We start from the raw sequence: 27265 nt of genomic DNA on the forward strand, positions 1-27265 counted from the left end.
ACGACGCGCGTCAACTTGTTAACAATACTTTAGCAGTCCTATTTGTTGTTCCTTTGTCGGTTTGGATCTCCTGGTGGGGGTGTTTCTGAATAAAAAATGCGGTAGTTTTCAATCGTCTAATTAAATATAAACCTTGACATGCTTTGGTAAAAGCCCAGCAGTTTCATCCACACGACGAGCTGACAGGGGTGGCCCACCGCTCCACGTCACGCGGCGCCGCGGGGTTTCCCATGGAGGCGAGCACGGGCGGGGCGGACGCGGTGACGTCGACGGCCGCAGCGCGAGCGCGGCACCGGAGGTGCGCGAGCATCCGGGGCCCTGATGAACACTTGGCTGGGGCGGGGGGTGCATCGCCACCAAGACAAAGGTCCCCCCCAGTATAGCCTTAATAGACTTTCGGGGCAAGTGCTGTTAGCGCAGGCACCTCTGAAGGCCGCCACGGCACACGAGGGGGTGGGGTGGCCAGTACCACGCCCGGCCGCCTTTGTTTCCCTAGTGGCGATTGTTTTTACGCACCGCACCAGGTACTCATTTGAGGCTGATTCGACCCGACAGGAGGTCCGGGAACGGTTCAGATAATAATCATCACTGCTGTTGGCCGTGAGCGGGAATCTAAATCGGCTCACGAAGTTCGTAATAGCTCAGCGTGCAAACCGCGACCACCTCCATCCGGGCCTTTTGACGGAGGAGGGGGCGGCAACCGCCAGGATTTTTTTTCTTTTTTAAATCAGGGGCGGGGCGAAAACATCCGGGTTCTGTGCGAGCGGGCGTGAATATCCGGGTCCTCGTGGGGGGCGGGAACATCCGGGTCCCGCGTGAGTGACGGTTGCCGTGGCGACGCCTCTCGTCCCGGTCCCGTGTTCGCTCCCCGTCCGCCATTTTGTGGCGCTGTTTCCCGCCCTGGCCGTCGCTTTCCTCGGGGATCTCCGCGCCACGGGCTCCGCCGCCGCGGTCGCGGCGCCAAGGGAGAGCCTCTACGTGGGCGCCGTGTACGGTGGCATCGCGCCGCCGGGCGCATGGACTCGGCAGGAGGCGCGGCACGGAGCGCGGTTTAGCGCCGGGCTCGGCTCCGCGCCATTTTGTGTGCGCGGCCCCGGGGGCGCGGGGAGAGGATCGTGGGGGACGCGAACGAGGACGAGGTGAGACCGAGTCCCGGCGCGACGAGACGCGTCGCCGGCTCGCCGCGGCTCCACGGTGCTGCGTGGAGCTTGTCGTGCTCAAGTTTGGTCGCGCTGTGGGCGTGGGGCTGGAGCGCGGGGGGCGGATGATGATGATGGAGGAGGGAGGGTCGGACCGCATGTTAATGCCGTGAACTCTACGCGAACCCCGGCCTCTGTCCGCGTTGGGCGTCGCGGCGCCGTCGGGGCCCAACGCCGACCCGAGTGTACGTGGTCCTCGGGGTTACGGGCTCTGAGAACGGAGCCGCGGCGTGTGCGACTCCTGGGTGCCCGGCTCCATCTCCGGGTCCGTGACTCCATCCCCTTCTCTCCCCGTCCCCGGTTGAGCTGCACGAGTCGCTCGCGACTCGGCGCTGCGTCCTGACCCCTACAAGTGCTCTTCCCCGATCGCGGGTCACTGCTTCTCCTTCCTGGCGAGTATCCGAGTGAGACGCGGCGCGACGAGCGGCGCCGTGGGGCCACCACGGGGCTCCGCTGTATTCCGCGACTGCAGCGCGATTGCTTCCTTAGCGCTAACTCGTGGCTGTGGTGCTGCAGGGGAGTGATCCTCCTCCACCATTTTGGACTCCTCGCTCGGGAGGCGGTATCCAGAGACATTGCGGCGTTAATGTGTTGCATTCGAGAAGGCGTTGGGTGCAAAGCTGTCCGTGGCTCTGCGGGGAGACGCCTCTTCTGTGTTGTCTGCTCATCGTCGGCGTTAGCGGAAGGTCTGGCGGTGTGTATGTTGTTCAGTGTGTTCCTGTCTTGTGCCGCGTTTGTTTCTGAGGAAGTCTTACCAAGTGTATGTTACTGTCCAAGCGCCGCCTCGTTGCTGATTGAGTGCGGTGTTGTGTTACGGAGATGCCGTGTTTCTGAGTACTGTACTGTGCCGTATGTGTTGCTGAGTGTCGGTGCTGTGCACATTACTGAGAATGTATTGCTGAGTGTGGTGCTGCTGTGCATTTTAGTGCAGTGCTGTGTTACCGGCGGCGTGTATTTATGTACCTTGTGTGGAACTGCGTGTGTTGCTCAACTGAGTGTGGTGTTGAGTGCAGCTGCAAGTGTGGCTCTGTCTCACTGAGTGCGTGTGTGGAGGGAGTCCGTGGTTGTGTTGATGTTGGGTGAGTCCACGTGTTCGCCTCGTGTGTCCGCCCCGCGCGGCTCTGGGCGGGGGGCGGGGCGGCACGGCTCAGTGAGTCGCGCGGCTTCTGCCGCCCTTGTGGTGCTGCGATTATTAAAACCTCCAGCGCATAATGCGAGGTATGCGTTGACCTCATCAGCACCGCGGTGTGTGTAAGCGCTAATGAAGAGAGGAAGCGAGTCGGTATTGTAATGGCCAATGGGAATGCCACTGTGTGTGTTTGGCGATACTGTGCAATTAGTCGATTCAAGAAAATGTATTGCGACGCTAAATACTACAGCACAGGGTGTAAGACATCTTTCATTATCAAGTAAAACGTTCAAATACGGAGCGTGCATGTACAGGTTGTGACTGCATTCTGTGTGTCTCCCAACAGCATTTGGGACGATGGTGATTGATCTGCACTGCCCACCAGTGATTCTACAGAAATCAATATAAGTCCAGTGAGTGCTACATTTTTAACATTCACTTGAATATCTGGGGGTAATTGCCCGGCGCCTTTGAACTCCCCATTTCTGATGTTTAACCCTCGGTACCCCGTTAAGTCAATTGACCCAGGCCAGACTCGTTGGATAGCCTGGTTCATAGCACAGTGCAGGAACCACTTATTCAGGGTTGGTGCACCCCAGTATATCCGCTTAACCAAACCATGCTATTTCCATGAAGACTAAATTTAGACCATTTCCAGTTTATGGTTGTATAAAATATATCCTTAACTTGTCACTTAACGAAATATAATGTAATAATATAACGTGAAGTATTTTTGTCTATTTGGCCACTGGTCCACACTTGGGTAAGGTGAAGCAACTTTTGGACTCATTCGTTATGTATGTGTCATTTGTGCTCAGTGGTGAGCCTAAATCATCGCATACGCCATATCAGTATTAACGATATTTTACTTGATTGCGTGGCAGATTGATGCAGTCTCCATTTGTCAATCATAAAAAGTGTCCATTTGTCGGCTGGGTCTGTGTAGGCCCACGTATTTCCATGAGCAGTGAGACTTTATAAAACAACAGAGCAGGAAATTTAGGTGAGGTCAGAGTAGCAACTGTATCTGGTAACGAAATTAATCATATTTTTGTTACATAATAAAAGTAATATTTAGTCTTAATTTTGCTTAAGTGGCAGTCATTTTACAGGAAGTTATCACACAACCTGCCAGAATCACTGTTGCTGAGTGAGTAGAACATTGGGACAATCATTTAAAATAGTAGCGGTCCACTTACCACAGACATTAATATGCAGTGCTCCTGGAAATAACCTGGGTTTATATGTATGACTACAATGTGGAAATTATATTGTTCATTTTAATTATTAAAAAAATCCTTCGAGCAGTTTTACCCATTACAGATCAACGTTTTCATTGATTTGAGATAAGTAGTTAAAGCTGCGAGTGTCTCATGGGCGCAGACACAAAGGAAATCATTGGTGTCCCTTGTCTTGCCAGAGAGGCCCCTCGAGACCGAGCATCATCGGCCACTTTTACTTGTCATAGTTCATAGCCATGTCATTTTCTCAGAAATATCTAAACCTGCAATAGAAAGTTTTCTTATCCGTCATCAGTTTCATCTGCAAATTTTAGGGTAAAATACAAAGGATGCATTCCCCCATGCATGTATCATTTACACCCTTCTTGTTAATCGACTGCACTGTGATGGCCTATCCATAGCCTGCAGGTCATGGGAAATATAAGACCATACTTCACCAAGCTAGCCAGCTGTGAAAGGTTAAAGGTGGGGAACGTAGTCGTGGTCCTGCCCTTTGCTGCCGCCAACGTAGTCCCAAAGTAGCCTATTCAGCAGACAGATTTCATGACTGGATGTAGAAGAGATACTCCAGTATAATGGACAACAAACTCAAACAAGCCATGAACATTTAAAGTTGACATTAAACAGAATATACCGTCATCTAACCTACTGAATCATTGAACTTTGTGTAACATGGTCTCAATCGCCAAACCTCAATCTCGCAGAAATGCTGGCCTAAAATCCTTGCTGAATTTGTCAAAGTCAAAAAAATTATTAATTTAAGGAAAACATTAGTTTACAGTTTAACACCAGTCACTGGAATCGGATTTAAGCCTATGCTGCCTAATTGACTGCATCATCTATGTATGCTAATGGTCCATTCAAGTCATGTGACCCAGTTTGTAGTCTTTAGTAGTTGTACTTATTGCAATGAAGCCCTCGTATGAATAGTGGGTATGTATTCAAAATCAAAATATTGCTCTTAAACAGAACTAATCTCAAGGAAAGGATCTTTATACTGTCTAATATGTGCCATCATACAGTCCCTGATAACGTTACCACGCTAATGCAAGCCTTAATTAAGTACCAACAACATATACATTAAATAATTGTATTTGTGATATTGTATGTGTGCGAGTGTGGTGCATCTGCCAGTCATTTCAGTCAACCCATGGCACCTGCGTGTGCTTAATGACCTGCCAGCGGGTGTTCGACACTTCATGTGGCCTTAAAGTGCACATAGCCTGGCACAGGCGCCGCGGTGACGTTACCGCCACCTAGTGGCGAATGGCGGTTTTTTAGCTTGTATAGTTGTGTGCTTTTGTGATTGCATGTGTGAGTTGTTGCAGCAAAAGATGTCGAGACCCTCCAACGAGACATCGTTTACCACTCACAGGGTCCTAATTCAATTCGTGATTTTTTTTAAACGCCTTTGTAATACATGTAGACTCCAACGGACCATAGGGTTTGTAAACCACTTGTATGAATATAAAATAATCGATTTATGAATGCACAGGTGAATGGAAGTCGATGGATCTTTACATGTCAAGTGCTTGCTGTCATTATGGATGTTCCATTGCACGCAGGTTAGGGGTTGCTCTTTGATCCCAAGGTATAGAGCATATTCTTGTGCACGTGTAAAGTGCAACAAGCCTTCCATAGTTAGTAAGGTACTTTTAAAAGTAAAATACAGTAAAGCTGATTATTCAGGGATATGCTAGAGGTAGGTGGCTTCCTTCTCATGTACAATTATGAGTTATGGCTTGACCATTCATCCTGCTTTATACTTGGAGACACCTGGTAACTATTTGGCCAGAACCGAATATTGGGTACAAAAGTCCAGCATATGCTTATTTTTATTGGATATTTGGTGCAGTCCCATTTCGAAATTTAGATTTTAAATAAAATGTTAATTATATTTATTAATCTGTCCACGTGAGTTCTTGTTTTATTCTTAACTTTATGTGCATGTTGCTATGGGTAAGTAAAACAACTGATTTGTTTGGATTCTAACAGAAATGTTCTGCCTTTCCAGGTGTTTGTAACTTTCAAACTCCTGGGAAATGGTAAGTTCTTAAAATTTTCTATTGCAACACTTAATCAGAGGTGTTTTTTTAATTCACAGTTCACAACCAAAGAATATAAGAATGTTGTGTAGTGGGAATTTGCATCGCAAAATTACAGGTGTACAAGTGGGTTGCATTTGTATTATGTAGCACTTGGTATCAGACACGTAGATATATTTGTTTGCCAACTGTTTTAACAGAACAATTAATTAATATCATTCATATTTTTGCCAATCTGCAAAATGGTATGTTTTAAACGTGTATTTTCTGAACGGGTTTGGTAAAAGGTGAGTAATTGCTTGTAGTTTAGAATGGTAGGGATTTATTTCAAACAATCATCTTCAATATTTCAATATATTCAACAAAACTAAAATGTAATGCTTTTTGTCAGCGATATATGTAAATATAAAATAACAATGTGTGACCTAAGTGAAAAATATATACATTTCGTAAGCTTTCAGTTGTGTTCCGATGGTCCAACTGGCAATTGTCAAGAAATTTAATTTCTGTACCTCCTCTCTCAGGTAACAGTATAAAAAAAAACTGCCCAGTAGGATTATTGAACATAATTACTGTTAAAGTCACACTCGGGCAGCAAAGGGTGTTCATTGTATGGCAATCAACGTGATGGTAAAATTTCACATTGCTTACCTGGCTGTGACCATCAGGATCATTACACATGAGAACCTGGTTCAATCACTGCCAGTTCTGTCGATCATGCTATCATATCATACCTGTCAACCCCTTATCAGTGCCTACCCTATTCCAGACCAATTCAGACTTTGTCACCCCGTGCCCTTAAAAATCTCAACGTTCATCCTCCAAAGTCCCATCACAAGGGAGAAACACAAACAAATAGACAAAATATATATATATATTTTTGCCTGTATTGAAACTACTGTATGCCGCATGGACCTGAACTCAATTTCCCTGTACAAGAATACGGGTAAACCGTATGGGTTGACATGTATGTGCTGTGACCCACTCAGTTACCCAACATGGACGTTTTTATATCTATACTGTCATATCTTGCGCACACACTGAAGACAAAGCTAAAACTTACATATTTTTAACACGCTCGTTGCTGCTTAAAGGTAGGCGTTCTTTTCATCCTGGGCCGTCTGACAAAATCTTGTATCTATAATAATAAAAGGCTTAGATTTAAATGCTAAAACTACACCATCACGCTCTCTAGTGGCGTCCTGCAGTACACCTGAATTATATAACCAATTACTGTATGTTACATAAAAATAAAAAGGGGTATTTTCTGCCACTTTCCTCAGGGACCGTTTTGAACCTGGTTATACTTATTGCATAATTTTACTGTCCTGGTGACTTCGGTTACATGGTATTAAATAATACTCACTTGCAGAAGATTGTCCGATTTAAAATCAGAAAAATCACGTTCCTCCAAACACATTGGTAAACTTGAGCTGTCCATGCTGAAACCCCAGGGGAGCTGTCAATGTCTGTACCTGGAGTCTGTGCTGCTCCAGTTACAAGGTGCTTGTTATCTCCCTCGCCTGGTATACATGAGGTTGTGGGTTCGATCCCGACCCTGACGTCTGTATATTTGGAGTTTGCATGTTTTCCCCGTGGTCACGTGGAGTTTTATCCCTCTATATTCTGAAACTCATAAAGTGGCACATTGCCATTACGACGAGCAAGTAGCTGAGTGGTATATATTTTTTTTATAAAAATAAATGAAATCTTCCGCAAAAAAATCAGTTCATTCTTGATTTGAAGCTTTCGTGACTGCAGGAATCCATACTCTTTGGTTCTTTCGGTAAAGTCACGTAGGTATAAAATCAAATAAATCACGTTTCGGGCGCAACACAAGCGTCCATCATATTCAATTCAGATTACAACACATTATTTTTTTGTTGTACCTTCGTTTCATTGCTTCAGTTCTCAATAGCTAAAGTAGCATAAAAAAAAGTTAAGTTAGATTGAGTCAATCTGTGAGTTTCAATTGTTATAGCCTCATATGACTGGGGTTTCTGTGGGAAATTTGATTGCCTCCTGCATACCAACAGCAGCTTACATTTACAATGCACCCATAATGTAATCTCTCGGCACAAAAATACACTCGTAAAAGGTGTGCAGACTCTGTAGCTGTGTTTGCATGACCCCTCATTGTCCAGAAGGGTCATGGGGATCACCGGGGTGGGGCGTCTACCTACTTGGCCATCCCACCACGCCCACGGCTGTCTGGGTGGCTGTCTCGGAGGGCTGCATCTTTTTGCAGAATAGTGAGGCGTGGTACGCTAGCACAGGCGTCGGGCAAGGGAGGGTGGGTTGTTTGGGCAGCCACTGGAAGGACAAAAATGTTTTGCCCCCAGTGACATCACACACGACTGTGATGTACTTCCTGTGCACAGCCTCCTTTGGTTGATGACAGTGTAGATTGGAGGTGTGCTTTCCTGGTCGATCTGGTTTACCTCCCAGATTAGGTGGGTCCATGTGCTTTTGGGTAGTGTAAACATTGGCATTGAGTGATATCTGAACCGCACTGGCCAGTATGGTGTCGTATGGTCAAGCAGCCATTGCAACTTACACAGTGTGGGGAGTCCTTAATTCAGCAGTACATTAATAAAGGGTTGTAGGTTTACAAATGTTACCGATAATTACTGTGCCGTTATGTAACATACATTTTTAAATGTAGACCATGTTGGTGCTGTGATTACCAAAAGCTTAATATTTAATTTTTGTGTGTGTGTGGACTTTCACACACGGTAGTAGTGTAGCGGTTAGCACGCTGTGCTATGAACCCGAGTTCGATTCCCGCTCATGGCCAACACCAGTGACGATTATCGGAACCGGTCCTGGTCCTCCGCTAGGTCGACTCGGCCTAAAATGAATACCTGGTGCGGTTGTGTAAATATCGCCACTAGGGAGACAAAGGCGGCTGGGCGTGGTGTTCACCACCCACCCCCTCGTGTGCTGTGCCAGCCTTCATAGGTGCTCGCGAACGGCACTTGCCCCAACAGTCTGTTAAGGCTATACGGGGGATCTTTGTCGTGTTTCGTGGGTGAATATAAATTCCCATCGGTAGTCACGCATGAAATCCGTAAAAGTATCTTTCTCATGAGAGCTGTAGTTGATACTGGTCGTTTGTGGTTGTTTATTAGGTGTTATTGAGGAAACATTTTAGTGCAGGGTATCTTCTGACGAACTCAATCACGTGTGGGAATACAATTCACTGTTTATTATTTCAGTTAGGGATTCTAAAAATCAAATTAAAAACATTATTGCCACAAAGCGATTGGGGTTTGAGTCTGCTTGTTTTTGCTGCAGGTTTTGAGGAAAACCATCTGACATCTTCCCCATCCCTATGTCTTGGAAACTGCTTGGTGATACATTTCTCCGGAATTCAAAAAATTTACAAGTGTTTTTTCACAGTTTCACCAAATAGGTTGTAGGCTGGTTATTCTCTACATGGGTTTTTTATCTTACTTTGACCCTTAAATTTCTCCACCAGCCCACAGTGCCATTGTCAACTTACCCATGAGGTTCCTGCAGACTGTGATAAAGTAAATGTATTGTAGTTCCCCTACCTTCACTAACGTTGTGGTGCACGTAATAGCCTGGTTGGTTTCCTCCAGCATGTTACTTCTTGTTGGACTTTAATCCGTTATTCATGGAATGTGTTATACTGTGATTAACCTGCCAGGTGTCACAGCAGTAGAGCAAGTAAGCGGCTCAATAAGAAGACATTGAGTAAATATCCTAATTGGGGGTTAAGACGGTGCATTTTCCCTCCAGGGTTAACAAAATGTATATTAAATTGTGGACAAGACAAATGGTGTAGGGTATCACCCCTGCTATAGGAATGTGGAATTTCCACCACGAGCTTTAAGGCTATAAACAGAAGATGAGAAAGGAAGGACAATGCGTTGCCAACCGTGCTAATCGCAGCCTCCGATTAGCACGTTTGGCTACGTTCGGTGCGAAAGAAGTTCAACATACAATACCTATTTAAGCAGTAAATCACAACGACTTTCACGTTGTTGCACTAATTCGAAGTGTAAGATGAGCCTTTAAGGTATCTACTCGGAGGGCTCAAGGGCATCTTGCGCGTAAGATGCTAAAGCAACTACTTGTCAGAGTTGACACTTGATGTCCTCCACACAGTTATTGAGGTCAGCCAGTGGTGGAAGAATGGTAGTGCTCCATCTAGTGGCCTGGAGAGGAATTGTCTTGGGCTGAAGGCACGAAACATTGCAGAGAAAGTACCGGTACTGCAATCTTTATTTGCGCAGGGAGTGACAGCTTTTCCATGAAAAGGTTGGACATTAGAATGTGCATTTGTCAGATATATTTTGCAGGCTATGTTACACGCATGATTATGTGATTATTAAAATGTATATTTTCTACACTAGCAAGATTTGTATTGATACTTCTTATAGATGTTTTGGAAATAGGATGAATGATTTGCTAATCAATAATTTGTGGCACAAAATGTACTTAGAACAAATACAGCCAGTAATTTGGTCTTTAAATTGCGTTAAATGTTTGACGGTAGCGGCTTACAAAATCTGTTTTCACTCAGTATTGTTTGGTCATTGGAGTCATACTCATGATTGACACCACTTAGCACGGGATCGCTGACATTACCTAGCAAAGCTCTCATTTAAACGCCACTTACAGTTACTACCGTATTTAATCCCGACTCGTAATAGTGGAGTTATGCATCCATGCAGACTGGCAAAATGTGAGTGAATATACGACGTTACACCAACGTTCGGGGCCCGTTATGCTTATTCTCGTGTCCGTTTTTGTATTTCTCCCCCATTTGTTATTTTGTCATAATATTACAAAAACAATCATTCGGAGCGAGCCGTTTTAATATTTTAGCCATTTCTCACTCTGTCAAATCCGCGGTTTCCAGACACATTTGGTAATGGGGCCAATTCTGTCCCCGTTCCCCCGGCTCGCCCGCCCGCCCCGCCCGCCCGCCCCGCCCGCCCGCCCCGCCCGCCCGCCCCGCCCGCTCGCCCGCCCCGCCCGCCCCGCCCGCTCGCCCGCCCCACCCGCCCCTGCGTTTTGGTGGCTGCTATCCGGTTCAGACTGGTTTGGCTGTGAAACGCGCAGAAATGAATACAGTACATGCCGTACGTGTTTGCTGCAGGCATCCCGTGACTCTGCTGTTGCTACCTGCTTCCGTATCCAAAGTCGTCACATGACCGCGCGCGCGGCTCCATTGGCCGATGTCGAGACGCGCCGTCGCCCAGCCCTTTCGTTTAATGCCTATTCATTGGCGAGCCCCTTTCGCTCAAAGGGCCAATCGGCGTCGAGAATGCACCCAGGGCACATAGCAACAAGGGGGTATTTGCATAGGCAGCTTTGATTGGCCATCTTGTAGACGCATCATTGCTTGTTTTCGCTGTGATTGGCTATGCAAATGAGGCTTGTTGCTAGGTTCATGCAGGGGATGAGTCATAGCGACTGCAGTATAATCGTTGGTGCTCGCCTCCACGCAAAGACTGGAAATGCCAGCGTTTTATTTTTAAAATGATGTAGTAACAGTACAGCATGTCTTAACGCGTGTTATACGCAGTGATGTATAACGCATAAAGGCACTTTTTTTTATGTCCGTGTAGTTTCAAACATTGAATAAGAGATCTTACTTTAAAATGGTGTATTTATTTAGTAATGGGTGATTTTAAAGATTTACATACAATATGCAGCTTTTTTTCTAGCGTAGAATAATATTCCGTAAGATAACGAATTCACGCCTTACATTTGCATTTGTTTAATTAGTTAACAGTGAAAACTTGAGGAAATATCGTGTTAAATAAATTTAAAACAGCCGTACACGTGTATACAGTACGGTCTACAAAATATAAAAAGTCAAATCTACTTGCACATTTAATTACATTTCATGCAAGATACAGAATAAATATACTGTACTAGAAAATAAAGACTGTCAAGCAGTATATACAAGTATTGGTTTAAGGTTAGCTTACCATGTCTTGTCAATTGCCGAATGTGAGACAATTTTGATTTTTTGATGTTAGTGCAAACCTATTTACATTTAACACCCTTTAGCAGTTTTTTCAGTTTAGTAATATGTATATCAAATACATGGATATTGGGATATATACAGAAAATGTGAGCTGTATTCTGTCCTGGAAAGGACACTTTCCACATTGCTCGGAGAGCATGTGTCTGCGCTTTAAATAGACAAGTGGAACAGGTTTGGGACGTAGCCTCCAAGCTATAAATGGACAGACCTGGCACAACGTGGCCATGTCTTGAACATACCAACGCGCCGACATAGATGGGGGGGTTACCATTTTTATATTTGTCTGGGTGCAGCAAATAACATAATTTGCGAATTGCCGAGCGTTCCTTGTGTATTCGTTTACGATTGTGGAGTAATATTGTCATGCTCTCAGTGTTGGATTTGCATTTGTTTAAGGGTAGCCGTAAGCCCATAATAGTAGCACCCCCTGTCCCTGTTGGGCTGAGCCAATCGAGTCGGCTGCCTGCGTCGCTTGGGTTTTCTTATTCATGTATACGAGTTGTCGTATTTTGAGGAAGCTAAACAAAATTGTGGTCGTTTTATTTCCATTCACTTTAGTAGTATTATTTTTCTATTTAGAAGGTTTGTATTGCCACGCATTGCCAGGCGCGCTGCCCCCCCCCCCTGTGCCGCAGCGGCGGCATCGTGGAACTCTGCGCGCCGCTCGCGCCCCGCCCGCCAATCAGCGGCGCGGCCGCCGCCGCCGCACGGGAAGGGCTTCTGGCGCCTCCAATCGCAGCGCCGCCGAGCTTTGGAGTAGCAGCGACTGTTGCTATCTCGTAGGCTTCGATGTCCCGGAGTCTGATGATTATTACGATAGGAAGATCTACCTGCAAACTTGTCTTTGGGATATTTTAATGAATCGGCATCGCAAGCTTTGAGGAGTGGATCTCGGCAGAAGCTGTGGCGGAAGACGGGACTTTGATCGATCGTAAGGGTTTCTCACCTTGTAGACGCTGTCGAATAGTATTCGCAGTGCTTCAGCGACTAATGCCATTGCCAAACGTATTTGGTTGCTCTGTACTTGAAGACAAGTGCGGTACTTTATTTGTAAAACTTAATCACGTATTTTACAGGATTGTAGTTAATGGTTAATTTATATATTTATGCCAAAACAACCTAGAAATCTGACCGTTCTTACAGCGCAGCACATCAGTATTGGCCTTTGACAACTGTAGTTTTATCCAACATCTTTTATATGTGCTACTTTGTTCTATATTGCTATAACTAAGCAAAATACATCTTGGACATAAAGTTCACGGAAAGGAATAAGGAAACGTTTGACTCCAGCTGTTGGATTTACAAGCCGCGGCGAACGTGACGCTCATGAACTTTGTTGGACCTTAATGATGCCAACACAATGAAGCACAGTAGAATCATAGAACTCTAATTCTGTCAAGAACAAACGTATTTATCAATGAAGAAGATAACTATTTTGGGCCGAAAGCATAGGTGGACAATTTGTCGCTTTCTCCACTCTCTGTTTTTGTAGTTAATTCATATTCGACTGTGAATACCGTGGGAATGAACGCTTAACCACCTTTAAAAGGGAACCAGAATACAATTTTCGATCGGCAAAGCTCATCCACCACGAGATCATCCTAAGGAATACTTATTCCGACCTTGGACTTGTGGATTTAGTTTCCATGGTGATCACGTTGTGCTCCTTGACATCTTCGGCTTCGCACACGATGCTCGCGGCCCTGACGACGACAGAGTGGGTGGACCAGGAGCAGCAGCCCCCCTTGGGCTACGTCTGCCCTGCGCGCCCCAACAAACCCAGCCATGGCCATAGTAGGTGCTCACGGCAGCAACCCTCTCGCTCGCACTCTCTGCTATAAAACAAACATCACGTTACAGCACTGCTAACACGCACCCCCAATGCTTTGCTTGCATTGCTGTTAATGTGTTGTCAGCCGCTAATGATGAACATTGAAGCATTCTAGTGTCCAATGATATACAAGTTGTAACATTAACATGTAATTCGCCACTCGTGGATTTTCTGCAGCATTTCAGCATTTTCACTGATGTAAATATGGTAAAAAGTTAATACATTTTAAAGTGCATTAATGGTAGAAATGGAACCGATCCTTTGTTCCTAGTGAAAATGTTACAATGGGTAACTGAATGGGTTGGCTACACAATTTCATGTTTTAGTTGAGCTGTCATGGATTGGGAGATGCTTCATTTTGCTTTATTTGGCTAATTTTTATTTCCGTGTTTCTGTTCAGAGATGGGAGGAAGGTAATCGTATTAGAATAAAAAGTGCCTATTTGTATTCGCACAAGTTTGTATTAGGTTGATTGTCAGCAATGGAATTGCTTAATATCCCACTGTCAGTGATTTGTGTCTTATGCGTTGTCTTTTCAGTACTGTGCACTACCTGGTTGGTCGTCTGATTGGATGAAATTTGTCACATGCATAACATTTCTCATTCTCCATGGAAACGTCTAACAAATGTGTATAGTACACTATCCTGCTCGCAGTAGGATCTTTATTGAAGGACATAGATATTGTTATCCATTGATTGTCTATATATACACATGGCACGTTTTAAAACAAGCTTGTGACTTGGACACACAGCAACATTGAATTCAAGTAGAATACGTAAGAGGGGGGAGTACTTTTTAGGGTGTGATGTTCTGACAAGATTAAGATAAAATGCGTAGGTCCTGCAATTCGTAGTTTGACGGAAACTGAAACCTAAAATGTAAGCAGCTCGTAGCCTGTGTAGACATGTACCTGGCTACCCTGGGCTGCTTTACTTTGAGGCTTTGTTCATGAGAAAAGAGACTTGAATGGGACCGCTGCGTACTGCCGTAACGCTGCAACGACGACACTGTAGTGACACACTCAAGGTGCCTCGTGACCCGTTGTTAGTACGTCACCACAGTCACGTTACCAGAGCAAAAAAATACTGAAGTGGTTTTTTTCTCATTACGTAACTTCCGTTAAGGGTCAAAGTTAGGAGTAGGGTCATATATTGGAACTTGCGTTAGTCTGGTACCGCTCATTTTTGGTAGGGTTTATGGTAATAACCACTTGCCAAACAAACCTTCCATGCTGCCCTGACTGGGGATTAAACTTGTATTGATTTCATGACTTGCTACGATTTGATCCTGTGGGCAACTTCAAGAATACATTTTTGGGTCTCATTTTTACATTCTCATCGATTTTGTGTCTTGTTTTTTTAAATGTAATTTGTATTGTTTTAATTGTACCATTAGCCGCTTTGTAACAGCATTTAATTTTCATGTAATTTCCAGAAATTGAAAATAATCGATCTACACGCACAGTTTGATGCAAATGTTGATCCGTTTTAATTGATGAATTGATACATTATTACATGGCTACTGGGAGTGGTCTCTTTGTTACATAGCATGTCAATGATGTCACCTACATGTGTCTATCCCCATGCACAACGAAGCTTAGCTGGTACACCTGTGGGGGAATCCATTCTGGGTGAGAATAGAGGTGTGTGTCTGTACACATGAGCACCGAGTGGGGTGGGATCTCGTTGGGTGGCGTTGAGCCAATGCTGCCAATTTATCATTTCTGTGGCGAGGCAAGGCTCTTGTACGGAGGGCGAGCACATTGACAATCGCTTTCACCAACTCGTCATCTTTTTGTCAGTTTAAATCACCCCCAATAATGTCAGCTTCTCATGCCCCTTCCGCACATCCATTTAAGTATTCAGTCTATGTATATTTTTAGAGCCACTTTAAATCACTTTTATCAGGTCTAACAAAGCATTTCACACACGATTTGTATATAGTACAGCAATCCCTCGCCAACCGCGGGGGTTAGGTTCCTGAAAACCCCCGTGTTTGGCAAAACCGTGGTCGGCTAGACATAAAGGCTTATGGAAAATAGGGGGTTAATTTCCACGGCCGCTATTAACAATCTCATCGAAGCCTAACTACTTATCCTATGCATTCCATAAACATGAGAAATATGTCCAGTAATGCATCAGCACAAATACATTTCATATTAATAGTGTCATCGTTATCTGGACTTCACTATCAATATTAGTGATGATGATGTTAGAGGAGGGGGGGTTATAGGGTTGAGGGGCTGTCCCCCTCAGAACTTGTTTCTCTAAAGACAAACCTCTCCTTGACCCTCGCCACCAGCTCGACACTTAGGGGCCATGGTTCAGAGCAAAAATGAGTGGCATTGTACAGTGATTACAGTCCACTTTCACGAGGTATAAATTACAGCACTACGCTTTGCCGACTGTTGCGCAACACTGAACGGCTCGGACAAGGACTGTACGCGGGCCAACGTGGATACACGCGCCTGAAGTGCCCCTGGTGGCGGATGCTTGAACTCGGCTGGAGATTTGAAATCACGGGTAGCGGAAAACTAAACTGTGATTACGCGAAACTATACCGTGGTTGGCAAAACGGTATATGTAATATGCGTGGATACCCGAAACCGTGGTTAGCGAGAGATTACTGTACTTGCTCTCATTACAGCTGTAACGAATAAGTTGATGGCCTCAGCCCAATCATCAAAGACTATACAAAAAAATGAAGTTATTATAACACTTTACAACGTTTTACCATTATTTGGGACTTAATCAATAGGCAAATTTATCGAAAGTTTGAATAAAACTCATGAGAAATGCAGATTTTCATTTTTCGGATGGCGATTATGTCACGCCATGCGAGCGCATCTGATATCGTCATGACATGTGGCATTACGCAGTGTCCTGTGCCGTGTGATGTCATCTCCTTATCCAGCTCCAACGCTAACGTTATCAACAGTCCACTGCTGGATGAAGGCTAACCAAGCCTGTGCCATCTCTCAAGCTCCTGTGGTGTAAAAATCCATTGAACACCTTCACAGCAACTCTTATAATAGCTCCCATCTGTGGTGGATATAATCTCAGATGCGTTCTTTGTCTTTGTTGTGACTCCTATCACTTTGTTGACCATCGACCATCATTCCTTCTAACCATGACGTTTCCTGCCCAAGTCCACTTTTCTGAACAGTTTTAATGAAGTCGTTCACCTGCGTGTCTGTCAAAAATAAAATGCTTCCATAGAAAAATGCATATTGCAAATGTTACAGAAACCATGTGTATATGGATTTAGGACCCTTACAATTCAATACCATGGTGTTATGTTCTAATTTTTTACTTTAGCATGCACCCATACTGAGACAAAAACATTGGTTTGGTTGCACAACAAACACCATATTTGCAACGCATTTGGGATTTAAATCAAACCAGGTTGACATGCACTTTCTAGTGTAGGCTACTCAATGGTATGATTTTATGGATATAACCGTGAAATTTAATTACAAACGTTCCTCACTTAACGCCCCCCGCTCCAATAGCACGAATAGGTAGTTACGCGATTCATCACTTAGGAGCATACTTCATACTTAAACTATGCGTTTCATGCCCAACAAACAAAAGTACTTTTTTTTTAAATAACAAAATATTTCGCAAGTTAACCAACTTCAATCCTGGCGTCACCATGTCATGGCAGCACCCAATGTCACGGGTTGGGCATATAAATCTTAGATCTGCGTAAAAGCATCCTTTGGAAGGGTTCAAGAAGCTCTGAAGTTAGTCCTCCTGAAGTAATATTTCTAAGTAGTAATCTTTTTAATCTTCATTTTGTCATGAAGTTTTACATTTATACGTATTTAGTAAATCCATTGCTAAAATAATACAATTAAATGATACGGAATTTTTCTCCAGGAACGCGCACAACCCCCCCTTATAACGTGTATTTCTATGGGAAAATGGGCTTCATACAGGGCGATTCGACTTGCGTGCTGTTTTTCAGGAATGCATGTCACGAGTGATGTGTGGGAAGCCTGTACTGTCGATGTATCAACAACGATGAACAGCATCGGTGATGCTTCCTTTCCAAAGCACTGGTGGTATATACTTTCATTGGATACAAGTGAAACCAGTAATGAGATGAGTGCACTTGACAGTGAGATGGTGGAGAGCAAGGACTATTGTGAGGGACCAGGTTTGAAAGGAGTAACGAGATATTTCGGCCCCAGAGATGGAGACAAGGAGAGGCAGGAAAATCAGATGAGAGCAGAGCCTGGGGAAGGTGGCACATTCGGGATAGTCCAGGTGATCAGAGCCCCAGGGAAGTGCAGCCAGGGAATGACGAATTGCATGTCACACATTGTATGTACATCCCTGGAGAATTAGGTATGTCACATTTCCAGAATCCAAGGTAGAATACAAATCGTAACACAATATTGCTCAGTTTAGTGTCTGTTGATTAAAAACAAGAAGTATATCAATACTAGCCTTTGCTAGGAAACTTCATTTTATATATAACTAGCTTTACTACCCCCGGGACTTGGATTCTTGTCTTGGATTAATACTCGGCCTATGCGGAGGGTGGCGGGGGGGATGCGTGACTTCAGCAGGCACACTGCATGACGCTACCGCCTGCGGTTGACATCACAGATGTGACGTCACCGCTCACTTGCTGTGCAAAATATATCCATTATTGCGGCCCCCCCCCCCCCATCAAAATACAAAAGTCTATTTTTATAATTTTTGCATTGTGTATAGTCTGGAAGCTACCCACATGCCACATTTCAGGTTTGTTGCATGTTGGGAAGTATGCTAAACATTTCGAACAGATACACATTCACAAATTTTCCTTTTATATATATAGATAAAGTGTTGTATATCCAACATTGAAAATGTACACCTAGAGTTTGCTTCGTACTTTTCTGTATATACTATTTAGTATACAAATAGGTTACGTTGTGAAATGTGGTAGCATAATTATTTAAATTGATGTCCATTATGAAAGTGCACAAAAATGGCACTTATGAATTGCAGATTCTATTATCATTGTTTGATATCACATCCGGATACGACGTTGTGTTTATGCCCCTATCCGGTGCCTATGGCAGTAAGTAGCCCGTAGTGTCAAGCTCAGATAATTGCACGTTGCTATGCTGCCTGTATGGATGCTCTAGGGGTGTCTACATTTTTTTGCATTAAGGTCTGTATTTGACTAATTGTATAATATAGTGTCCAGTGTTTGCAGCATTGACGAATCATAATTCACATTTCAGCAATTTGTTTAGTGCTGGGGTTGTTTCCACCTGATGACGGGCACTTGTGTTGCACCCGAAACGTCGTGATTTAATTTATTTTATATCTACGTGACTACCGAAAGAACCAAAGAGTCACACAAATATATTTATTACCATCCCCTTCAACTTCACCATCATTACCACTACTGTCATCGTTTGTACTACCACCATCATCACCATCAGCATTAAAATATTCGGCACATTTGTCAAACACTGCTCTATGGGGAACACATAATAATAATTATTGAAAACTTGCAGCTCAGCACACGGCGGATACCTGCGCAGCGCGACTCACAACCTCCTCTTGATACCAAGATCCAGGATGGTCATGTATATGCGCAGCTTCTCGGTGGCAGCCCCAACAGTCTGGAATGCAATCCCTCTACACATTCGCAGCATCACCTTAATCGCCTCCTTCAAGAGAGACTTCAAAACTCATCTCTATAACCATGCTTTCGAGCGAATCTGAGCTTGGCTCCGTGCCTCTGAGTTGCGGCCGTCACGTCCGCAAATTTGTGTGCGTTATAAATTGAATTATTATTATGATCAGTTAATGATATTAATTATATTGGTAGGAACCTCCTGGTTCCACCAGCCCACAGGGGATTATTGTGTCTGTCCGTCGTGCATCCAAAAATGGGAGGGGACGGAGGGGTTGGGAGGGGAGGGTGGGGCTGGGTGAGGAGGGTGGGCCTGGGAGAGGGGTGGGGCTGGGTGGGGAGGGGCTGGTCACCCCGTGGTGCCCTTATAAAACTCAACGTTGAACCTACTCACGCCGGCTTGTGCCCGCCCTCAGTCGGCCATATTTGCGGAATACACCACGCCGCCGTTGAACCCTGGCCATTGACCGAGCAACCCAACGTTCCTACCAGCTCCCTCCGCAGGAATGTGTTTATCAATGTTATACAGCGGTAATGACTCTGTTGCCTGTATATAACAGGCAGAGTTTTTCACGTGATATCTCTTAGCTGTGAGCACTTCTGGGTAATGCAAATTACTCAACGTTGATCATAAGAATCTCCCAGCAGATAATAGCTCCTGTTGATTTGGGCTGTTGGATAATAGGAGTCATGCAAAAGAGAAGCATACGTAGGAGGACTTATGTTGCATAGTAGCAACAAGTTGTCTTGAGTATACCGAGTAAAACGTTTTTATGATCAGACTTAGTGCTGCATAATGTATGAATAGAATGAAAGTGGATGTGGGAAAATATTTGAAAAATCATGCTCCTTTTTATGGATTTTCCAGTCTTTTTAAGTATATAATTACTTAATGAGTGGGCTACATATTTGTTTTCTTAACTTTGACAGTAGTTAAAATCACACTTGTCTTAAGGGTGTTGCAAATCAAATCTTCTTGGCAGTTCATATTTTAGGTTCGTTTACCGCTACCTCTCTGGCCTAATTTCTAGGGAAATTACCAGTTTTGTCAGGCTTCAGCCATAATGATTATTTTGGAATTGGTAGTCCAAAAAAACCTGTAAGAGCAAAAACAACGATATTTCTAAACAAGGCACCCTGGGCAAAGGTTCGTTTTTATGCCTGTGCAATGACCAGAAAGGATGCTTCCTGACAGCAATGTGTTTACTTGTTATAAATTCTAGGACTTTTAATGAATTTCACAAAAGTTGAACATCTTATGAAGGTGAAGTCACATTTAATAAATAGTTTTTGTCCTCGAATTTGGATCAACTGAATTTAAAATAAAAATGACTGATGATGGTGCAATGTTTTGAAGACCTGCACATGATGGAGAAGGGCAAGATTGTTAACAGCCACTGGATTGGGACCCTTGGGTTGTGCACTATGGGAAGACCTAAAGCCAAATGGAGGAATGCATCTGATTCCAGCAGGGTGATAGTGTGGCATCAGAGATGCTGGCCATGATGAACTATTCATTGTGATATTTGATCAGTATTGAACTGAAATTTAAACATTCTCTGTTCGTGTTCATATTGTATCCAGACTTTGTCATGCTGTCTACTGTGATTAGCGAATGGTCACTTTTTTGTACCTAGATCAATGGTCGTAGGTGCTACATGTGTCAATTTCAATCCGTAAGATCTCCTTGGGTTGTTACGGTCTGAATGAGGCCTCACTCATTGTGACAGCCTGCCAGACTGCCAAACATATGAAGTAATATATAGATAAATTCACAGCGTGTTTGTCTATCCTGCTTGGGCAGGACATACTGCTTGAAGGGATGATTGCTGATCGATGAGACTGGTTATGGAATTACAGCCAAAAGAGGGGAACATGCCCATGAGGAGCTGAAGTAATGAGATCAGCTCATGTGCAGGAAGGAGCGAGTTGGATTATGGCACTGCAAGATCATGAGGGATGGTGACGATGTGGGGAGAGCTTCTTCCAGGAGTGGATTGATCATGGCTGACTGATGATGATGAAATTAAATTTCAAAGCTGCAGTGAGCCATTGTGATGGTAAGTTTGAGTGACAGTGTGGGCCAGATTGAGTGCGTTGGACTGTATTTGTCCCGTGGCTGTAGATTTGATAGGCCTGTATGCCACCTTCCTTGTCTGTCTTAGGTACCAAGTCTAATAGCATTTTTACTGAGTCGATCATATCTGTATAGATGTGCTGTCACTGTCAGCTTTTGCTGAGTGGACATGAAGGCTACACAGTTGAATGAAGATAATGTTTATTTTGTGCATATTTTAAGTTTTGATTCAATTTTGTAGAATGGGTTTGTGTGTGACTTGACTTTTTTGGTAGTTGGCTTGGCTTGGACTCGTGCAGCCAGGCACTGTTCACATGGTTGTGTGTGTGCATTGTCTTGTTGAAATTTAAATTAATAAAGAGTGTGTAAGCATGTACAGTTAGGGAAAACAGTATTTGATCCCCTGCTGATTTTGTACGTTTGCCCACTGACAAAGAAATGATCGGTCTATAATTTGAATGGTAGGTTTATTTGAACAGTGAGAGACAGAATAACAACAAAATACAGAAAAACGCATGTCAAAAATGTTATAAATTGATTTGCATTTTAATGAGGGAAATAAGTATTTGACCCCCTCTCAATCAGAAAGATTTTTGGCTCCCAGGTGTCTTTTATACAGGTAACGAGCTGAGATTAGGAGCACACTCTTAAAGGGAGTGCTCCAAATCTCAGCTTGTTACCTGTATAAAAGACACCTGTTCACAGAAGCAATCAATCAAACAGATTCCAAACTTTCCACCATGGCCAAGACCAAAGAGCTATCCAAGGATGTCAGGGACAAGATTGTAGACCTACACAAGGCTGGAATGGGCTACAAGACCATCGCCAAGCAGCTTGGTGAGAAGGTGATAACAGTTTGTGCGATTATTCGCAAATGGAAGAAACACAAGAACTGTCAATCTCCCTCGGCCTGGGGCTCCATGCAAGATCTCACCTCGTGGAGTTGCAATGATCATGAGAACGGTGAGGAATCAGCCCAAAACTACACGTGAGGTTCTTGTCAATGATCTCAAGGCAGCTGGGACCATAGTCACCAAGAAAATAGTTGGTAACATACTACGCCATGAAGGACTGAAATCCTGCAGTGCCCGCAAGGTCCCCCTGCTCAAGAAAGCACATACATGCCCATCTAAAGTTTGCCAATGAACATCTGAATGATTCAGAGGACAACTGGGTGAAAGTGTTGTGGTCAGATGAGACCAAAATGGAGCTCTTTGGCATCAACTCAACTCACCGTGTTTGGAGGAGGAGGAATGCTGCCTATGACCCCAAGAACACCATCCCCACCGTCAAACATGGAGGCGGAAACATTATACTTTGGGGGTGTTTTTCTGCTAAGGGGACAGGACAAATTCACCCCATCAAAGGGATGATGGACGGGGCCATGTACCGTCAAATCTTGGGTGAGAACCTCCTTCCCTCAGCCAGGGCATTGAAAATGGGTCGTTGATGGGTATTCCAGCATGACAATGACCCAACACACGGCCAAGGCAACAAAGGAGTGGCTCAAGAAGAAGCACATTAAGGTCCTGGAGTGGCCTAGCCAGTCTCCAGACCTTAATCCCATAGTAAATCTGTGGAGGGAGCTGAAAGTTCGAGTTGCCAAACGTCAGCCTCGAAACCTTAATGACTTGAAGATCTGCAAAGAGGAGTGGGACAAAATCCCTCCTGAGATGTGTGCAAACCTGGTGGCCAATACAAGAAACGTCTGACCTCTGTGATTGCCAACAAGGGTTTTGCCACCAAGTACTAAGTCATGTTTTTCAGAGGGTCAAATACTTATTTCCCTCATTAAAATGCAAATCAATGTATAACATTTTTGACATGCGTTTTTTTAGATTTTGTTATTCTGTCTCTCACTGTTCAAATAAACCTATCATTAAAATTATAGACTGATCATTTCTTTGTCAGTGGGCAAACGTACAAAATCAGCAGGGGATCAAATACTTTTATCCCTCACTGTATGTGTTTGTTGTTGAAAAAATAGCAGATATTGAGTTAATGTATTTGATCTTCTAAAAATAAGTTAATTATACATTTTTGAAGTATACTATGCTTTTTGTGACATTTGATTAATAACGTGTTTTTAGACAATTTTCTGCGATTCATAGTGAACGGTTTGATTAACTAATGACATTGGCAAAAACGTGTTTGGTAAAATTAAGCATGTTTAAATATGAACACCTAATAACGGGAAAACCTAGTCTCATATTTTGGTACTGGCAAAGGAGGTCTCATGATCTAGATGCTCACCCCGAGCCCTCATTACTCTGATAATGCTTGTCTTTGTGCTGTACGCCTTTTGGCGTCCTCTGGTCTAACACTGTTTTGAGACTAGGTTCAAAAGAAAGCTCTCTGGTGTGGTGTGGACCAATCAGTTTCAAAGACAATGCATATATTATCAGAGTAAGTTTTTTGTTTGCATTCTGACCACAAGTATTGTGGTTAATGCAGACATGATTCCTTGTAAAAAGTTGGTGTTTTAACACCAAACTGTTGCCAGAAAAAAGGGGAAAACAGATTCTCACTAACTGAATTGTGATTTTCCAGCTGAGGCTACGTGTTTGAATATTTATCCTCCCAAGTTTTCACCATGTGCAGCTGCGTTTAACGTGGTAGATGCGTTCCTGAAAAGTGTTGCGTTTCAGCGAAAACAAACAATTTCCCCATAAATAATGTAACGATAAAGTTTTGCAAGATACGATGTATGCTTACAGAAAGATGGCAGGATAAATAACTGGGTGTATACTGCCGCGTTCCTGTATCATTCTCCATACTGTATCGCACCGCTCAGCCCTGCAGCTCAAGAAAGTAGTTTGTCATCGGCCACTCAGAAATCGCGTTGTAATGGTGTTCGTTCCACAGTGCGTAAAGTATTCGCTAATGGAAGAATCGCATTGAAGATAAAACGCATTGAGCGATCGCACGTTAAGCAGAGACTTGCATATTGTAATTGACTCCTGAAGATGTGCACAACTGTGCATGGCGAAAGCTTGAACAAAGAAACGCTCAAGCAAATTGCATTTTTTTCCTCACTCTTTGACCTGGGTTGTCTTTGACTTTAATGTGTACTTTTTGTTGAAGGCCATGTGTTTTTGTTTTTGTGTGTTTCAGGTATAGAGGAAGCAGCATGCAAACACTCGTCCTTGCATCTGTCCACCACCTTCCCGCTCGCTGCTGACAGCATGTCGTTTTCTCCTCAACAGCAGTTCAGCGATCAGCCCATGGCTCAAGCGCAGGTACTCGCTCTTGTCAGCATGCTTGCTATATTAGTTTTTCCAGTTAACACAGATGATGGCAGGGTAGCACAGCAAGAAATTCCTGGGTTCGATTCCTGACTCGGGCGCCTTTCTGTATGGAGTTTGTATGTTCTCGCCCGTTCTTCATGGGTTTTCTATGTGTTGTCCAGCTTCCTGTTATAGCTAAAACAAACCTACGATGTAACCTGTATTGGCCAAACATCCCAATGCTGAAAAGTTACCTTAAAAATACTCAAATTAGCAACATAGACACCTCTTTGAAAAACTTGGAAGGACCCTTCTTGGGTAAACAAGCATAATATTATCTGTGAATGGTAGTTGCATTTACATCATCATTTAGTATGTAGCAGGTATCTTTTGAGCAATTGGACATTTTGTGAGAATGAAACGTGTGAGGATGGGACTGGTGCCAACTGAAACGGTGGATTTGCTCATTTAAAATTGAGCATCCACTGTTTGAGAGACTCTTCTCACGACGGCCTGAATGTTGAACTGCTATTTGTTTGTTGAAAATACATTTTCCACTGTGTTAGCCTCCCATCACTATTATGTACCAAGCTCAACAAATAGAGTACGACTCCACACTGGTTTGAGCATAGAGGAGATACTTCATCTGACTTGGTTAAAAAAAGAGCATGCGTGTGTTTCCCCCTGCTGGAACAACCTACGTGTTGAACTGTGAACCTGTGCATGTAGGCTAGTATTTTCATTGGAAGCTGTGCATATCAATTAAGTGTTCGTTTTAGTACCTTTTTGAGTACATGCATGCCTCAATTCTTAGCACACATTCAAAGTGTGACGTTTCCCTTTCCTCACATTTCAATGCCTAGGTGTTATTTGTTATATTATTCATGCTACTTAATCATCAGAGAGTAAATTATAAAAAAAACATTTCCTCGTGAATTATTAGAATTTATATTCTTTGATTTATTTCGGTAAAGTCACGTAGATAGAAAAAATAATTAGAAATAAAAGCAAAAAACCCACGACGTTTTGATTGCAACACAAGCGGTCTTCATCAGGCGGAGAGAAAAGAGGGGGCAAGCCTCCAAATGCAACTGCTTATAAAGCTCGCGCTTTACTCTTCCTCACTCCCCCTCACTCCCCCTATCTCTTACCAACCCCCCTCTCTCTCACCCTATCTCTACCCCCTCCCTCCCCCCATTGTCTACATTAGCATTGTCTGCCCCGCCCATGCTGTTTACGCCACACAGCTTTCCTTGCTTCTGCCTCGCAACTCTAGTCCTCTGCCCACTCACAACTTTGGAAGCCCTTATAAGCAGTTGCATTTGGAGGCTTGCCCCCTCTTTTCTCTCCACCTGATGAAGACCGCTTGTGTTGCAATCGAAACGTCGTGGGTTTTTTGCTTTTATTTATTTTTTTATTTTCTATCTACGTGACTTTACCGACAGAACCAAAGAATATGAATTCCTGCAGTCACGAAAGTTTTAAATCAAAATTTAATAGAATTTAAGTTTTGACATGGCAGGAGTGTACATACTGATACCCGTTTCCTACTTTTTTTCCTGCAGCTGCTTCCAGACATGACAATCCTGCAGCGAAGAATCCCTCTTAAGTTCCGTGACCCAACCACAGCACCTCTGAGAAAACTGTCCGTCGACCTTATAAAGACATACAAACACATTAATGAGGTAAGGATTGTTTGTTTATGCTATTATAAGTCTTGTACGGGGCTGTAGTAGGATAGAAATTGATGTCTTCCTTCTTCAGCCTCCTTCCTCACTTGAGCAGTCCCAAAAGTTAAGATAATTTTTTTAGACATTGACTTTTAAAAACCAATGTAAGTGGACTTGTGCAGGACGCATCACTAAGAGGGGATCATGGCCAAGACAAAGGAGCAGCGCCTGAGAGAAAGCCCACCATAGAGACGGAGTGAGAAGTTCTTGTGCTGGAGCCAAGTGGCTTGTGGCATCTTGGGGTTGATGTTTAATTTCAGCTTGGGGGGGAGGGAAAGTAGAGGTGCGCATTATTTAAAAAAATCGAATTAATCTTGGGCTGTTCTAAATTCATTTTAAAAGAAAATCCCAAAATGTGTATTATCCATAATTGCTATTATAATCTCGGGAGTTTTAAAATGACTGCATAATATATTATGTTCCATATAGACATTGTTGGGGCTGATAATAGATTTTCACCATTTTTTCTGGCAACAAAACAGGTGTTAAGATGTTAAACACCAAACTGAAACCTTTTACAAGGAATCATGTCTGCATTAACCACAATGCTTGTGGTCAGAATGCAAACAAAAACGTACTTTGATAATATATGCATTGTCCTTGAGCTCTCATTACTCTGATAGTGATTGTCTTTGGGCTGTACGCCTTTTGGCGTCCTCTGGTCTAACACTGTTTGAGATGAGGCTCAAAAGAGAGCTGTCTCTGGTGTGGACCAATCAGTTTCAAGGGCAATGCATATATTATCAGTGTTTTTCGTTTGCATTATGACCACAAGCATTGTGGTTAATGCAGACATGATTCCTTGTAAAAGGTTTCGGTTTGGTGTTTTAACATCTTAACACCTGTTTTGTTGCCAGAAGAAAAGGCAAAACTTATCATCTTTTGGTACTGGCAAAGGAGGTCCCATGATGTATTGTTGGGGCTTACGAGCATCTTCATTGTAAACACAATAACAATAGTTTGTAAGACAAATGTGTTGCTCTTCATCCTGAATAGTTTGTGTGGGCTTTGGCAAGTATTAGCTTTGGTAAGTATTTCACACCTTATTTAGCACGGTTGGCTACGTACGGTGCAAAAGAAGTAACCACATATATGCAGCTTTCAACAGTTAACTTTA

At 43.6% G+C, this 27265-nt stretch overlaps 1 protein-coding gene across 19 annotated transcripts in view; it reads left to right on the forward strand.

Annotated features, from left to right (window-relative positions):
* The first annotated feature begins 759 nt into the window (after positions 1-759).
* DYRK1A (dual specificity tyrosine phosphorylation regulated kinase 1A) overlaps positions 760-27265 on the forward strand; it is a 50610-nt gene continuing 24104 nt past the window's right edge. Inside the window, exons 1-6 of one of the 19 annotated variants that reach the window (XM_078870171.1) lie at positions 760-1139; positions 2675-2741; positions 5584-5614; positions 12278-13436; positions 24306-24430; positions 25984-26103. In XM_078870171.1, the coding sequence (XP_078726297.1) occupies positions 13289-13436; positions 24306-24430; positions 25984-26103 (393 nt within the window). In that variant the 5' untranslated portion in view covers positions 760-1139; positions 2675-2741; positions 5584-5614; positions 12278-13288. The other 18 variants (XM_078870177.1, XM_078870178.1, XM_078870186.1 and 15 more) reach the window with 18 other exon arrangements.

This window comes from Lampetra fluviatilis, chromosome 29 (assembly GCF_964198595.1).
Source record: "Lampetra fluviatilis chromosome 29, kcLamFluv1.1, whole genome shotgun sequence".
NCBI lineage: Eukaryota > Metazoa > Chordata > Hyperoartia > Petromyzontiformes > Petromyzontidae > Lampetra > Lampetra fluviatilis.